Genomic DNA, 15,690 nt, shown 5'->3' with positions numbered 1-15,690 from the left:
TCTTTCATGAGGACACCAAATCGTTGAAATCCATATACTTTTGTCACCCCTAAATAGTTTATTTTGTTTCTTTAAAGGCATATAGGGCTCCTGAATTCCTGTGTTATGGTCTGAGTGGTGATAATCATGAGTACTGGCCAGAGATAGTGAATACTTATCTCCTGGTTAGCCTCTTCATGTTATTGATGCTCCTGCTTATTGTTTTCCTCACAAATTGCCAGTTTGCCTGCTTGAAGTATTTTCATCTCTTAGTTCTACAGTACCCCTTTGGATATAGGGTGGTAAGAATCACACAGAACTGTTCCACTGACTGACTGGCACTCAGCAAGGACTCAGTGAGCTGGTGGATGCTTAGTGCTTTGCCTTCCTCCTTTACAAATGATCTGTAAAACTGCTTGCTATTCATCCCAGTGCTGCCTGCTGGGATGTTCCAAGGGATCTACCCACACTCACACCAAAATCTCCCTTCTGAGAAACAGCAGCCACTCATCACAGGGAAAGATGTGTATTTAAGCTCTTCCTTATGTATTACTTTCCTTCATGCTGGATTTAATCTGTCATTTTATCACTCAGTAGCACTGTGCTCTGAGTGGTTTCTCCAACTTGTCAGCACATCAGCAAACTTCAACACTTTCAAATTTGAGCTGACTTTCCATGCTAAAAACAACTCTGTTGGACAGCAGAGGTACCAACACCAACCCCCAGGGAATTCCGCTGCTATTTACTCTCTATTGCAAACATTTTTTTTTTTTACTTTTTTAAACCATTTTTTCTAAATTATTTTTTTCTGACCCAAATATTTTGACCTCTTTCTGTAGCAATAGGATCACTTTTACTTACATACTTTATGCCTTTCAAATAACATCAAATACAAATGGTATTTTCTTCACATATCCACATATCCTTGAGTGCTGTGTCCAGTTCTGGGCCCCTCAATTCAAGAAAGATGTTGAGGTGCTGGAACATGTGCAGAGAAGGGGAACAAAGCTGGTGAGGGGCCTGGAGCACAAACCCTATGAGGAGAGGCTGAGGGAGCTGGGCCTGTTTAGCCTGGAGAAGAGGAGGCTCAGGGGTGATCTTATTACTGTCTACAACTACATGAAGGGAGGCTGTAGCCAGGTGGGGTTGGTCTCTTCTCCCAGGCAACCAGCAATAGAACAAGGGGACACAGTCTCAAGTTGTGCCAGGGGAGGTCTAGGCTGGATGTTAGGAGGAAGTTCTTCCCAGAGAGAGTGATTGGCATTGGAATGGGCTGCCCAGGGAGGTGGTGGAGGCACTGTCCCTGGAGGTGTTGAAGCAAAGCCTGGATGAGGCACTTAGTGCCATGGTCTAGTTGATTGGTTAGGGCTGGGTGCTAGGTTGGACTGGATGCTCTTGGAGGTCTCTTCCAACCTGGTTGATTCTATGATTCTATATGTTACTTTAGTTTCAACAGATTTTTGTCAGTACAAAATACATGTTTTGTGATTGGATTTGTTCAGAGATATGAAGCCTCCTTGCAAATCCCACATACAATTGCCAATTCCTTCTCTGGGATGAAGGCCAAACTACAACTACCTGAGGGGTGGTTGTGGCCAGGGGGAGGTTGCTCTCTTCTCTCAGGTGGCCAGCACCAGAACAAGAGGACACAGCCTCAAGCTATGCCAGGGGAAGTTTAGGCTGGAGGTGAGGAGAAAGTTCTTCACTGAGAGAGTCATTGGACACTGGAATGGGCTGCCCGGGGAGGTGGTGGAGTCGCCGTCCCTGGAGCTGTTCAAGGCAGGATTGGACGTGGCACTTGGTGCCATGGTCTGGCCTTGAGCTCTGTGGTAAAGGGTTGGACTTGATGATCTATGAGGTCTCTTCCAACCCTGATGATACTGTGGTACTGTGTGTGATACATCATTTACAAAGTATACATTAAAAGTCTTGACAGTTCATAATCTTGCACTTTCTGTTGCTGTTGTTTTAAAATTAGGTGAAAAATGTCTGACATCAATGATATGATGACATTATATTGATTTATTCTGAAATCTCTTCTACTACCACCTCAGTAACAGCAACATGTTTTGAATCTTGATGATTACTGACAAAGTCTATGAAGTGAAAACTTCTCTGTGCTCCACCACAGAAATTATCAACTGAAAGGTTCGTTTGGTTTTGTGTTGTCAGTTATTTTTTCCAAGTTTCCCATTGTCTTTCAAAAATGCTATTTGAGACCTAGTTTGGGATTTAGTATGTTGTGTTTAAACAGTTTGCATTCTATTCACAGAGAGAGACATTTGCCATTGGAATGGGCTGCCCAGGCAGGTGGTGGAGTCACTGTCCCTGGAGATGTTCAAGCAAAGCCTGGCTGAGGCACTTAGTGCCATGGTCTAGTTGACTGGCTAGGGCTGGGTGCTAGGTTGGACTGGATGATCTTGGAGGTCTCTTCCAACCTGGATGACTTAATTCTATCTAGTGGACAGGTGGTATAATTAACTACAAGAAGGTCCTTGCTACTCTGCCCTGGGGAGGCCACATTCAGAATATTGTGTCCAGTTCTGGGCCCCTCAGCTCAAGAAGGTCAGGGAGCTGCTTGACATCCCAGTGTAGAGACAAAAATTATTATGGAAATGGAACTCATTCCTTCTGAGGAGAGCTGGGGCTCTTAAGCTTGGAGAATAGGAGACTGAGAGTGATCTCATTAATAGTTATAAATAAAGACTAGGACATAGAATGGTTCAGTTTGGAGGGGACCTCAAAGCTCATCCAGTTCCAACCCCATGCCATAGGCAGGGGCACCTCCCACTAGAACATGTCACTCAAGGCCTCATCCAACCTGGGCTTCCAGTTCAGCCAACCACTTCAACTCATCATAAGTGAGCAGAAAGCAGCAGCTAAACATAGAAGAGTAAGGAGACCCAGCCAGCACCCGTGGGTGATGTTAGAGCAATCATTGAGTCTCCAGCCTACCTAACCGGGGGGCCACCAGGCCCCCCGGCCTTTAGATCACCTCCACCATTCACCCAGTGTGCACCATGGGCACTCACCAGTCACAGTGTGAGGAGGATCCTCTGCCCAATTGGGCAAGCTTAGGGCTTCTGCCTTTCCTGAAGGGGATTATAAAGGGGAGTGGGCAGGGAGGACAAAGTGCTCACACCTGGGGTGGGAGGAGACTCCAACAGAAGCCAGGTGCTCTGGGTTTGGGGTAAAAAGGGGAAAATTAGATGTAGGGTGGGGAAGGGGCAGGTGTGGTGGAAAAGGGGAAGTGCTGCTGGAACTCCTGCCTCATTAATTGCCCAACTAAATCAGGTGCCCAGGGAGGTGGTGGAGTTACCATCCCTGGAGGTGTTTGAAAAAAGACTGGATGAGGCACTTGGTACCAAGGTCTAATCGATTGGATAGGGCTGGACTGGATGATCTTGGAGGTCTCTTCCAACGTGGTTGATTCTGTGATAATTCCTAGAACATAACATGACTACACATGGAATGAATCATACAGAATTACTAGCAAGTGTTTCTCACAACCTCAGCATTCAATTTCCAAGACTATCTGGCTAAATGTTTGTTCTTTTATTCCTCAAGAGTGACACCTAACAGCCTTAAATAGTTCTTTTATAATTAAAGATTCTACCTCTATTAAGTAAAAACACCCCACTGAGTTAGCTAGGAAATAATTAAATGCAGATTTTTTGTCTACAAGTTAAAGTTCTTTTTTATTCTAATGGAACTCTTGAAGTGGAGGAAAGAGTAAAGGATGAGGAATTCCTGTGGTTTCTTCTTTCAGATTGGAAGGCTGCTCCTTCAAACGTGAAAAAGACTAGACTAAATTAATAAGACAATTCCTTCCATCTACCATGAAACCCAAACTAGCAAATGGCATTATAAGCAATTTTCCAACATATAGTTCATGGAAAACTTCCCATTATATAATGCTTGAGTATATTCAATGGTTAAAAGCATTTCATTCATCAGAAGCTGTGAAGTCAGTGGGGTGGCTGTTGCTGACTGTAGTTTACTCAGAGTGCTGAACTGGATAGTCAACAAAAAAGAGAGGAGCTGTAAGTGCATTACAGGAGCAGCACTGCTTTAAAAAATGCATTAGGTGGAAGGCAGAAACAAAGACAATGCAACCACAAGCACTCATCAAAGAATGTAAGACCTTTTCATACTCTTTTCAGAGGAGCTGCACCTGAGGACACTCTAAAGAGATGCTATTTAAGAGTCAAATTCAGCCACTTGTGCTGCAGATGCTGTGTTACAGTTGAATAAAGTTCCTTTAAGTCATATTGGTTTGCTCTGAGTGGGATCAAAGACTCAATGCATTTAAATGCTACCTAGAGCAGGCAGATTGTAGAACGAAGCAATCAAAAGCTCATGGTAGCTGAAACTTTCTGAAAATGAGGAGACAATAGAGAAGGTTTAAACTTAACTTCACAGTGTAAACAGTGGAGTCATCAGAGTTAGTATTAGCTGGGAAATAACCACAGAACTCCTTTTGTCATTATGTGGTTCCTCAGCATTCAATCTAACTGGGAAGCAATGACTGTAAGAAGTTTCAGAAGCAAACTGGTGAAAATATGACATGGATACCATGAGGATCCAAAAGACAGGAGACATGGTGAGATTTTGATTTGAAGCACATTTATTCTTCAATCACTGCAGCCTTTTAGCCTCTCCAATTACAACAGCATAGGTAAAATTACGCTCCGCAACCTCAAGCGAAAAAACTAACTAAGCCACAAGCAGGAGTAGAGAGATGACTTTGATCATAACACAAAAATTCATATATTCAAGAGAACTCCTGATACAAGAGGGGAATAAAGACTGCAGAAGGATTTGATTCTCCTGAAGAAAAGCAAGCTGTTGAATGAATTTCAAAGAGAAGAAAGGTCTTAACAGGAAACTCCTCACTTTTTTGGATCAGTTTCTGGTTTCTAATGGAAAAAAAAAGTATCTAATCTAAAAGGTTAGAAATCTCGAGTGAGAGCTATAAAACCAAATATATGTCAAGATGTGACCTAAACATTAGGACTGCATTATGGTTGTCAGAGACAAAGAACATTATGAAGGGTGAAACAGACCTCATCCTGCAGTAGTCCCCTACAAAATAGGTCAGAAGGATCAAACATTGAAAAGCCTTTGACTGTGGAAAGAACCTTGGTTGATGCTGTAGACATTTATACTTCACTTGCCCAGAATTAGGTGATACAAATCTACCAATATCAGCCCAAATCAGCCAGACCTCCAAGGCAAAGCATCTCCAAAAAAGAGTGGCAAGATGCGGCAGATGTCTTGTGGAAAGAAGGCAGCTTCTTTACTACATCATGGAATATCCAGAGGAATCTTCAGCTGGTTAGTGAAACCATTTCATGTAGGTCACTAAACAGCCTCTGTTTCAGAGTCTTAATTCTATCTTCCAGCTTCAAATGCTGAAACTGGAACGGGACAAGAACTTGCCTGACTAAAACTCCATCATGCATTATGGTAATTAACTGATAACTATGATAGCCCAGAGGGATCCATGGCTGCACTGACTAAACTAAACAGCCCTTTTTCATCAAATCAGAACAGAGACTCAGAGGGGAGCTTTTCTTTCTGTCTCATTAATTACTTTCTGTGAAGCCAATGTCAGTCTGGAATCTTTTCTACTATATACATTCCTCATATTCATTTTTTCTCTGCTTGAGGCCACAAAAGAATGAGAGAATGAAACAAGATGATGCTATGAAGCTATTAACTGCCGAACAGCAAGGACATAGAGAGAAGTATCTCACAGCCCCGGTGTTTGGCAGCTTCATTGCATAAAATTAAATCACCTGGCCAGGAGCTGACCTTTTAATTAATTTATTTATATAAGTAGCATGGTTAAAGCTAATTTCCTTCATCAACAAGAAAAACCAGATTAGTATACATAATTTTTTCATACTGAATGACTGTTAATGACTTTTGAATGTACTGTATGATCAAAGGCTTTTGCTTCCCATACACAGCAGTCTTGGTTATCACTGAGAAGTGACCCTGTAACATCTAGGTCATGGGATATAGTCTTTATAGCTTAAGCAAAGAGAGTTAGTCCTTTAGCTTGAGGTCATGAAACAGTTCAAGCACAGCCAAAGATATGCAATGCATCCAAAGAAAAGGTTACATGCAAATGTACAAATGTACACTCAAAGGCACTTTCTCTTTTGCCTTTTCTATCTCTGTACAGAACTTGATAACTCTGAATGCACTGAAAGTTATTGGGAGGGGAAAGCTTCAAATGGTTTTAAACAGCATTGAGTTTACAGAATTAAGAAAAGTTTAAATTGCTTATTAAAAAAAAATGCAGAGCATCTTAAAATACATTGCTTTAATTATTTTAAAGTGCTGCAGTTGCTCAAAACTAAGACACTTTAAAAAGCCTGTGGAAACATGCATAGATTTAAAATTCAACAAACTTTTAAAACTGCTGGGAAAAAAGTCCTCCTCTTGACACCAATTCTTTAATTAATTAAAAACATTTTTCATTCCAATTGTTCTAAATGCAGTTCTCAGCTAACTATGTCAGTATCCTTTGATTCCAAAGGGTAAAAAGCCACAATAACTAATTTTTATTTTTATTTTGGATCATTGTTAAAACAAACTCCAAAAGAAGGAGGATCAAATGTGCTGCACTCACGTCCTTTCCTTTACCACAAAACCAAAACCCAGATAATATCACGGTGAGCTTTTCTCCTGATGCTGCTCTGCCTTTGCATCCAAGTCTGGTCTTCGAAACTTAGTCTGGAAAATCTATTTCACAAGATAGATGACTGAAGAAAATACTTTTCTGTTCTTTTTTTTTTTCTGAAGTAGAAATAGCCTTTTTCTTAAACTCTGAAGGCACTATTCTGATTACTGTGTTGGACAGACAGAGGTTCAAGATCCTACCTCCCTGCAAAAAACCCTGCCTATTTCTGATCAAACACAGAACACTTTGTAGGTGGTAATACACTTTAGGATTAAAGAACTGCAGTCAAGTTGCCTCTTACTCTACTTTTGGATATGCTAAAGGGACTTAACTCCATATCCATTTCACATAGGTTTTCCTGTGATTTTTTCCTAGTATTCCATCATGAAAACCCTCAAGTTGACCTCATTACTGTCTACAACTACCTGAAGGGACATTGTAGCCAGGTGGGGATTGGCCTCTTCTGCCAGGCAACCAGCAATAGAACAAGGGGACACAGTCTCAAGTTGTGCCAGGGGAGGTCTAGGCTGGATGTTAGGAGGAAGTTGTTGTCAGAGAGAGTGATTGGCATTGGAATGGGCTGCCCAGGAAGGTGGTGGAGTCACTGTCCCTGGAGGTGTTCAAGAAAAGCCTGGATGAGGCACTTGGTGCCATGGTCTGGTTGACTGGATAGGGCTGCGTGCTAGGTTGGACTGGATGATCTTGGAGGTCTCTTCCAACCTGCTTGATTCTATGATTCTCAAGAGTCTGTCTGCAGCACTAATACAAGATCTAGACAATCCCAGTGATGGTTTTTCTGTTGCCTAAACCAATGGAATTATATCTTCTGTGTTCTCAAAAGACATTATCTTGAGTTTTAATTAAAATTCAAATTTAACTAAGCATAATATCAGGAGCCAAGATGTGTTGCCCCAGGAACAGATATGTTTCTTTCAAATTTGCTTAGTATTAAGATACAGTCCTAAATGCTTCTCTTCTTAGTGGGCACTGCATTCTGTTATCCTCAGCATATGATCATCTTCCAGTTAATCACATTTCAATTAAAGTTTGAAAATTCCTTGCCTACAACCTTTATGTCATACAAAACAGGCAACTCTGTGATCTATAAATGACATTCTGACTATCAGCAAAGGTGAATACTTTACCTCCCTGATGTAAATACCAACTATTTACTAAAAGGAAGGAAAATAGGTAATTTTTAAATGGATACATTAGTGGCTTTCAGTTAATTAACAACACTGCCTTGACTGACCAACCACACTAAGAAGCTCAAAAAGATTCCACCTGGAATTACTGCAAAACCATTAGAGTTAAATACAAACCACCACCACCAACAACAAAATTTAAATCACAGTCCTTAAAATAATACTGAATTCTAAAGAAAATCACAATTTTTTGGTCTCCTAGAACAGTAAAACTTCAATAGTTATGTGATATAGCAAGTTTATGCAATCATGGAGTTGGCTGTATAGGGCTGGGGGATTGGTTGGACTGGATGATCTTCGAGGTCTTTTCCAACCTGGTTGATTCTATGATTCTATGATATAGCAAGTTTATGTGTATAGCAAGCTATATCACATAACTTCAGTAGTTGTGTGATATAGTAAGTTTATGTGTACAGCAAGCTATATCACATAACTTCAGTAGTTGTGTGATATAGTAAGTTTATGTGTACAGCAAGCTATATCACATAACTTCAGTAGTTGTGTGATAGAGTAAGTTTATGTGTATAGCAAGCTATATCACATAACTTCAGTAGTTGTGTGATAGAGTAAGTTTATGTGTATAGCAAGCTATATCACATAACTTCAGTAGTTGTGTGATAGAGTAAGTTTATGTGTACAGCAAGCTATATCACATAACTTCAGTAGTTGTGTGATAGAGTAAGTTTATGTGTACAGCAAGCTATATCACATAACTTCAGTAGTTGTGTGATAGAGTAAGTTTATGTGTATAGCAAGCTATATCACATAACTTCAGTAGTTGTGTGATAGAGTAAGTTTATGTGTATAGCAAGCTATATCACATAACTTCAGTAGTTGTGTGATAGAGTAAGTTTATGTGTACAGCAAGCTATATCACATAACTTCAGTAGTTGTGTGATAGAGTAAGTTTATGTGTATAGCAAGCTATATCACATAACTTCAGTAGTTGTGTGATAGAGTAAGTTTATGTGTACAGCAAGCTATATCACATAACTTCAATAGTTGTGTGATATAGCAAGTTTATGTGTATAGCAAGCTATATCAATAATTGTGTGATATAGTAAGTTTATGTGTACAGCAAGCTATATCACATAACTTCAATAGTTGTGTGATATAGTAAGTTTATGCAATGATTTCTGGTCAAAATCTCATATAATGCAGTCTGCTTGCTTGTGTAATCTTGAAAATCATCTACAGTATTCCCATGTGAACATTGTTATATGCCAAAAATCTGACAGCTTTAGATGCTGAAGATTACTCACCCTTGAAGGTCTCAATGCAGTATAAATCACTGAAAAAGGAATCCCTTGTTCCTGCAAATCCATGGTCAGCCTTCCAATTGTTTTGTCTGTAAATAGGAACACCTATAACTTAATAAACTCTCTAGGTTGACAAAGCTAAGATACTGCAGTAGATGAGTTACATGTTCAAGCTTAAGTCATTTAATCATTTTAGATTCTCATTTGGTTTTGTACCTCAGTAGGTACAAATGAGCTAAGACATGTTCTCTGTCTTTCTTACAAAGCACAATTGCAGTGAGACCATGTGAAAGAAGTTACAACAGCCAGGAAGAAGGGAGGATTTCAAAACTGAAAAGTAAATACTCTAGAAAGAATATCTGAAAGGTTTAACTCTGGGCAAAAGCAGAGATGAGAGCAGGATGTTAAGTACAGTTATGCCAATTGATCAGTAAATAAACAAATAATAAAGCTAGGGTAATATCACTCAGTGAATACAAAGGACACAGAACCAATCACTGAAAAACAACACTCAAAACATAGTCCTTATTTCAGGGAGTTATATGCATACGATTGGCACCAATGTTACTTTTTGTTCAGGTGGACTTAGAGTGTGATTCTGTGTCCTCCATAGGATATTGGAAGTGTTGCTGTTATTTACAGTGGAGGCCAAAGGAAAAATACAGTGGAATATTTCTGAAAAAGAGAGGAAGACCTTTCCAAGAGCTCTCTACAGGAAAGGCTTCTTTAGTTCATAGAATCATAGAATCAACCTGGGAGCCCCCTCTTCTCAAAAGCACCTAAACTTCATGCCTATATGGGACCATTAGTTATCTTAGGCTCTTTCTTTAAGGGAGTAAGAAACATCTCCAGCTGTTGATACTGATTAAGTTAGAGTGATTTTAGAGTGGTTCTGCTAAAATATTTGGGGGGGTGGGGGTGTTTTGTTGGTCTGGTTTTGGTTTGTATTGTGGTTGTTTTGTTGGAGGGGTTGGTTGTTTGCTTGTTTTCTTTTGGGCTTTAGCAATTTATTTCATTTTAGGTACTACAGTTCAAAGGAAACACTTCCTAGATCTATGAATGTAAAACAATTTGTCTAGGACAGCACCTTCTAATCAGAATAACTGCCTGCTCTGGTGGAAGGATTAAACCTCTTAACTCACAGGAGACACATCCTGAATTTCTCCAGGCAGCCAGGCTCAGGGCCTATTACTAATTTCTAATCTATCTTATTTTCTTTGTATGGTTTTATACGTGGATGGAAGGTGATGGAAATTAACTGGGAAGATGTGTCCTGGAAGAAGAAAAGTGAAAACAATGGAAGAGTTTAAACCATGAACAAAAGTGAAACTGAAGAGCAAGATGCAAGGGGGAGAAATGAAAGAGTGGAGAGAGAAATGCACTGACAAACAAGATGGGAAAAAAAACCATATTCAAGGGGAATAAAGAGCCTCATCTTATACAGATGGAGTCTTAGGCAGCTTTGCTATTGATTTTGAGGTATGCTGGATCCAGTAGGTCAGACTGATATAATAGAATGCAACTTTCTCCTGAGCAGAGAAAACTGGCATAAAAATGAGTAATGCTGTCAAACTCTACCTTGTGCCAGAGGGGAAAAGAAAAATACCAAGAAGTAGTATAATTAGAAGAAGTATAAAGTAACTCTGAGTCCCTTGAAATTTCAAATCTGGATTCTGAATTCCAGTTTGGATTTCATAACGAGCCTCCTTTTAATAATATGCTAAGTACATTTGCTTACTCTAACTCCCAGATATTTCAGAACAGCACTTTTCCCTTGGGCAGAATCTGAAACCATTTGTTCTGTCTTCCAGAGCTTCTTGTCTGCAGCGAGTAAAACAGCAAGACAGACTTCTCTGACATTTTAGATCAGGTTGTGCTAGTTTGAAGCTAGCTAGAATGTTTTGGTGAGAAGAAGTAGATTACAGGCTGTGGAAAGAAAACAATGGTGATGTCTGCTTCGCTCACAGTCTCGCTGAGAAGGATGGGAACAAGAAATGAAAGCATTGGATAACACTCTCACCATTTTCTCTCACTCTTGCTTGGGCTGCTGGCTGAGCAACATCTTACTCTCTAACCTCACCTTCCATTTGGACTAACCCACCTTTGCTTCTTAACCTCTGGCCAAACCTTCATTCTTCCTTGGGACTGGGGTAAGGTTGAGAGGGGCAGGAGGAAGGTTCAGGGGTGGTTGAGAGCCCCTCCTGGGGACTCAGGTTTCTGGGAGGGGAGTTGTGTTTCTGTATTACCTTTTACCTTGTATATTTCTGTATATACTGTAAATATCTGCTTGTATATTGTGCTAGCTGTAAATATAAGCTCCATTCATATTTCCAGAGCCCAAACCATCACACCAGAGGTGGCTGAGTCTAGTCTGGATGATTTCTAAAGTGTGGGGGGGTGGGGAACACCCAAACCATCACACAGGTTTTAAACCCCTCTGCAACAGAAAGGAGTTACTGTGACAAACCTAAGAGGCTTTGTGAATGTCTAGGCAGATCACTATGGCTCTGCAGGAGTTTCCATGGGTTTACTGGTGATACTGAAAATAAATAAATCAATTACAAGCAACATTTACGGGTTAACCAATTCAGTCATCACATGGCAGGCAAATAGTTCTTTTTGTTGCTTACTCAGGTAGGATCCAGCAGCAGTCCCTAGGTAACAAACACCACCAACTCATGACCTTGCAAGATGTTCTGACCTTGAACGGTATCTTGATAGAAATGTTTAGCAAATCACTGTGGTTGTGCTGCACACAGTACCTAGACACCTAGACCAGCTGGAGCCCAGACTGAATGACGTGGAAGACTGTGTCTGGGACTCATCTATTCTCTCCCATCTGCTGCTCAGACCCTCAGGCAGATAATTTTAAGGAACTATGGCTTAACAACTTTAATCTGACTTGAAACTTCTTGTTTATTTTATTTCCCATTTTTATGCAGCAGCGTTGCTTTAGCAAATAGACCAGAATATGAGGATTCAGCACATGCTCCCACAGTTCTAGAGCACAGCTGAGAGACAGAACACTAAGTGCAGGTTTTGACCTTGGCCATACAAAGTGGCACATCTTCAGTAATCTATATGCTTTTTCCCTGAAAACAGATAGTTGACACTAAGCAGAAAGCTGATGTAGTGATTGGCATTGGAATGGGCTGCCCGGGGAGGTGGTGGAGGCACCGTCCCTGGAGGTGGTCAAGAAAAGACTGGCTGAGGCACTTGGTGCCATGGTCTAGTTGACTGGCTAGGGCTGGGTGATCTTGGAGGTCTCTTCCAACCTGCTTGATTCTATGAATCATTCTCCTGGTCCTCAGTAATCTTTGCTATTCCAAAATACAGTGGCCTAAGACAGGGTTTGGTGAGCCGATTGTTGAGATTTTGCAGCTGAAGAAATGTCCCATAAAGAAAAAGCTAATGTTTAGCTGAGGCCAACATTAAGCCAAATTGTCCCCTCTGGGGACAATAAGAGAGAATGGAACAACTCCTTTGCAATTCAGAGATGGAAATCCACCTGCTTATTTGAGTGCAAAAACCACTCTCATTTTGAAGTAGGGCAAAGACAAAGAGAAAAAGGACACACCACTGATTTCACTATTAAGATATTTCCTCCTGTTGAAACTAGGACCTTCAAAGTGCTGGATGACCCTGACATCATCAGCTATTGGTGTCCAGAGCAAGACCAAAAGTGGCAGTCGAGTTGTGCAGAGATCATAGAATGGTTTGGGTTGAAAGGGACTTTTGTGCTCTGAACCAGAAGGATTTCAGAGCATGAGCAAAGGCCTGTGCTGGAAGTACAGGTGAATTGTCATCACACTTCAGGTCACAGCTGTATCCAATGTGGTGTGTTTTGAATCAGACACTCAGTACTTCAACACTATGATAATTGACCACTTGTAAGTACTGTAGATGGGGCAAAGAAAAGCTTTAAATAGTAGTGTTACCATAAAACCCAAGCAAGAGAGAATACAATCTGCACAAGTGAAAACACAGCCTTAAATTAGTAAATCACAGTTATTTGGGCCATATTGCTTACCATTTTCTGCAATTGCTTCCAGGGCAGAGAGTTCATTGAAACCACTACAAAAAGAGGAGGAGAAAAATAATTTGCAATCTTTTCTGGGCATGAAGAATATGAACCAGAAATGCACAAAGACTCTTGCTGTTAAAAACATTACTGCCAGCTTCACTCCCTCCATCGTTCTCTCATCTCCTCCTTATGAACCTTTTCTTCTACAAAGCCAGTAACAGTACAAGGGCCTCATCTTCAGCTGATTCCTCAAACATCCCAAATGTCCTTAACTGCAGAGAAGACAGACTACTGATGTTGTTTGGCCCAATCTCTGCAGAGCTTTCTTGTCATTTGATGCACAAGCCCTATGAGGAGAGGCTGAGGGAGCTGGGATTGTTTAGCCTGGAGAAGAGGAGGCTCAGGGGAGACCTTATTGCTGTCTACAACTACCTGAAGGGTGGTTGTGGCCAGGAGGAGGTTGCTCTCTTCTCTCAGGTGCCCAGCACCAGAACAAGAGGACACAGCCTCAGGCTGCACCAGGGGAGATTTAGGCTTGAGGTGAGGAGAAAGTTCTTCCCTGAGAGAGTCATTGGACACTGGAATGGGCTGCCCGGGGAGGTGGTGGAGTCGCCGTCCCTGGAGCTGTTCAAGGCAGGATTGGACGTGGCACTTGGTGCCATGGTCTGGCCTTGAGCTCTGTGGTAAAGGGTTGGACTTGATGATCTGTGAGGTCTGTTCCAACCCTGATGATACTGTGATACTGTGATGCCAGCCCTTTGCTCAACACTTGTATGTGAGCTCCTTAAAATGAATATAATATCTTTTTCTGTATGCTGATGTCACAGCTAAAATTACACTTCCTGAAGACCTGTTGTTCATGCACCATACACTGACACACACGAATGCCCAAGTAACATACCAGGAAGAAGAAAGAGCAGGAGAAGCTATGCAGAAGGACTCAATACACACATGTCTTATATTTCTTGATAACCCTTCACCTGAAGGAACAGTTCCTCTCTATCTCTACTGGATCATGATTGTCCTAGACCTGGAAACATGCAGAGTTATAGCCCTCTTCTTCCTTACAGAGTGATGAAAAGCAGGCTCTTTATTTGTATGAAGTTTAGGGGTTTCTGTATGTTTGTTTGCTTGGTTATTTATGCTGCCAGGGGTTTTGACCCCTGGAATGTTTTAGCTCTGCAGGTTAATCATGTGTTGAGTGAAACAATTCAGCCTTTCTACCAAAACTGTGTGGCCAGTTAGTTTTATTAGTTGTCCCTTTGTTCTTGTATAAGGAGGTGGGCAATACAGCAATACCTGACTGACTTTGTCAACATAATTAACCTATTACACCTCATCAGGGGACTTCAACAAACACCAAATTCACCCTTGCAACAAAAATAACTGCTGTAAGCTTCCACTTCAGTTGTAAAATTTCCTGAACACAAGTGACATTTGCAAACACTTTAAACCCCATGCAGACGGGTGTCATTTTCAGTAGTGACAAGCTCCTACCTGAGCTGTTGTAGCTGAACCACCACTAGGTTTGGTTTAGATGTATCCACTTCCAGATGAGAGACACTGAGGTTAGTTAGTTTTGTTAGTTTCCAGTCTGCTGACTTCTGAAGAAAGCTCAGAAGATACCTGGTAGCCTCACAGTCAACAGCTGGCAAAACTAAAGATGAAGGAGAAGTCTGAAGACTTTCCTGTAAGACATTTATGAACAGTTTATTTACTTGCTTGATAAATAAACACAATTTATTTATTTATTAATGTATCCTTAATTTAACATTCAAGGTTAGGAACCACTATGATTAACATTTTGTCAGTTCTCACCAGCCTGATGCTGGTTGCTGGCTGTTCCTGGAAAGGAACAGTGAAAGGACACATATTGCTTATTCCTTCACCTTCCTGGAGCAAACTTAAGATGCTCAGTGACATCAAATTCTTGCTGTCCATTCCACACGTGTGGTGGAAAAGGAGAGACTGTACTGGAGGGTCAGGTCATGAATGCTGCCAGAAGTAAAGCCCATGAGACAACCACCTAACTAAACCATCTAACTAAAGGCCCTTGGGAGTGAAAAGGATCAATGTCAGACACCTCACATTCCAGCAGCTCTATTCAGTACAAACTCATACTTTGTGTAATGAATACCTCTCCTCCTAATACCTCTGAGTAGTGCAACGCATTGTATGGGTGTTCAATTTGTAAATAGTAATTAAAGAAAGCTACATGTTTCAGATTCATCAGAGCCTCCAAAGACACAGAAACAAGCTTTGTGTCATGTGCATTCTTTCTACTCAATATACAAATTATAGGACAGGCTGAACTGCTTTAGATACTCAAGCATCAGAGTATCTATCACTTGATTTATAATACTCATAACTGAGTTTCTAATATAAATCCTTTAGTGAAGCATAGAATTTCATAGAATCAACCAGGTTGGAAGAGACCTCCAAGATCATCCAGTCCAACCTAGCACCCAGTCAACTAGACCATGGCACTAAGTGCCTCATCCAGGCTTTGCTTGAAGACCTCCAAGGATG

General features: G+C 40.9%; 1 protein-coding gene across 1 annotated transcript in view; it reads right to left on the bottom strand.

Moving 5' to 3' along the window:
- Positions 1 to 15,690, bottom strand: part of ATP6AP1 (ATPase H+ transporting accessory protein 1) — a 53,769-nt gene that overhangs the window by 27,916 nt on the left and 10,163 nt on the right. Inside the window, exons 4-6 of the mRNA XM_064142006.1 lie at positions 14,659 to 14,849; positions 13,168 to 13,211; positions 9,141 to 9,226 (exon numbers count right to left, since the gene is read on the bottom strand). Of these exons, the coding sequence (XP_063998076.1) occupies positions 9,141 to 9,226; positions 13,168 to 13,211; positions 14,659 to 14,849 (321 nt within the window). The remainder of the gene's footprint in view (positions 1 to 9,140; positions 9,227 to 13,167; positions 13,212 to 14,658; positions 14,850 to 15,690) is intronic.

The sequence above is a fragment of the Pogoniulus pusillus genome, chromosome 4 (genome assembly GCF_015220805.1).
Source record: "Pogoniulus pusillus isolate bPogPus1 chromosome 4, bPogPus1.pri, whole genome shotgun sequence".
Taxonomy (NCBI): Eukaryota; Metazoa; Chordata; class Aves; order Piciformes; family Lybiidae; genus Pogoniulus; species Pogoniulus pusillus.
The sequence above is the reverse complement of the archived record's forward strand: the minus strand, read 5'-3'. Positions and strand labels throughout refer to the sequence as shown.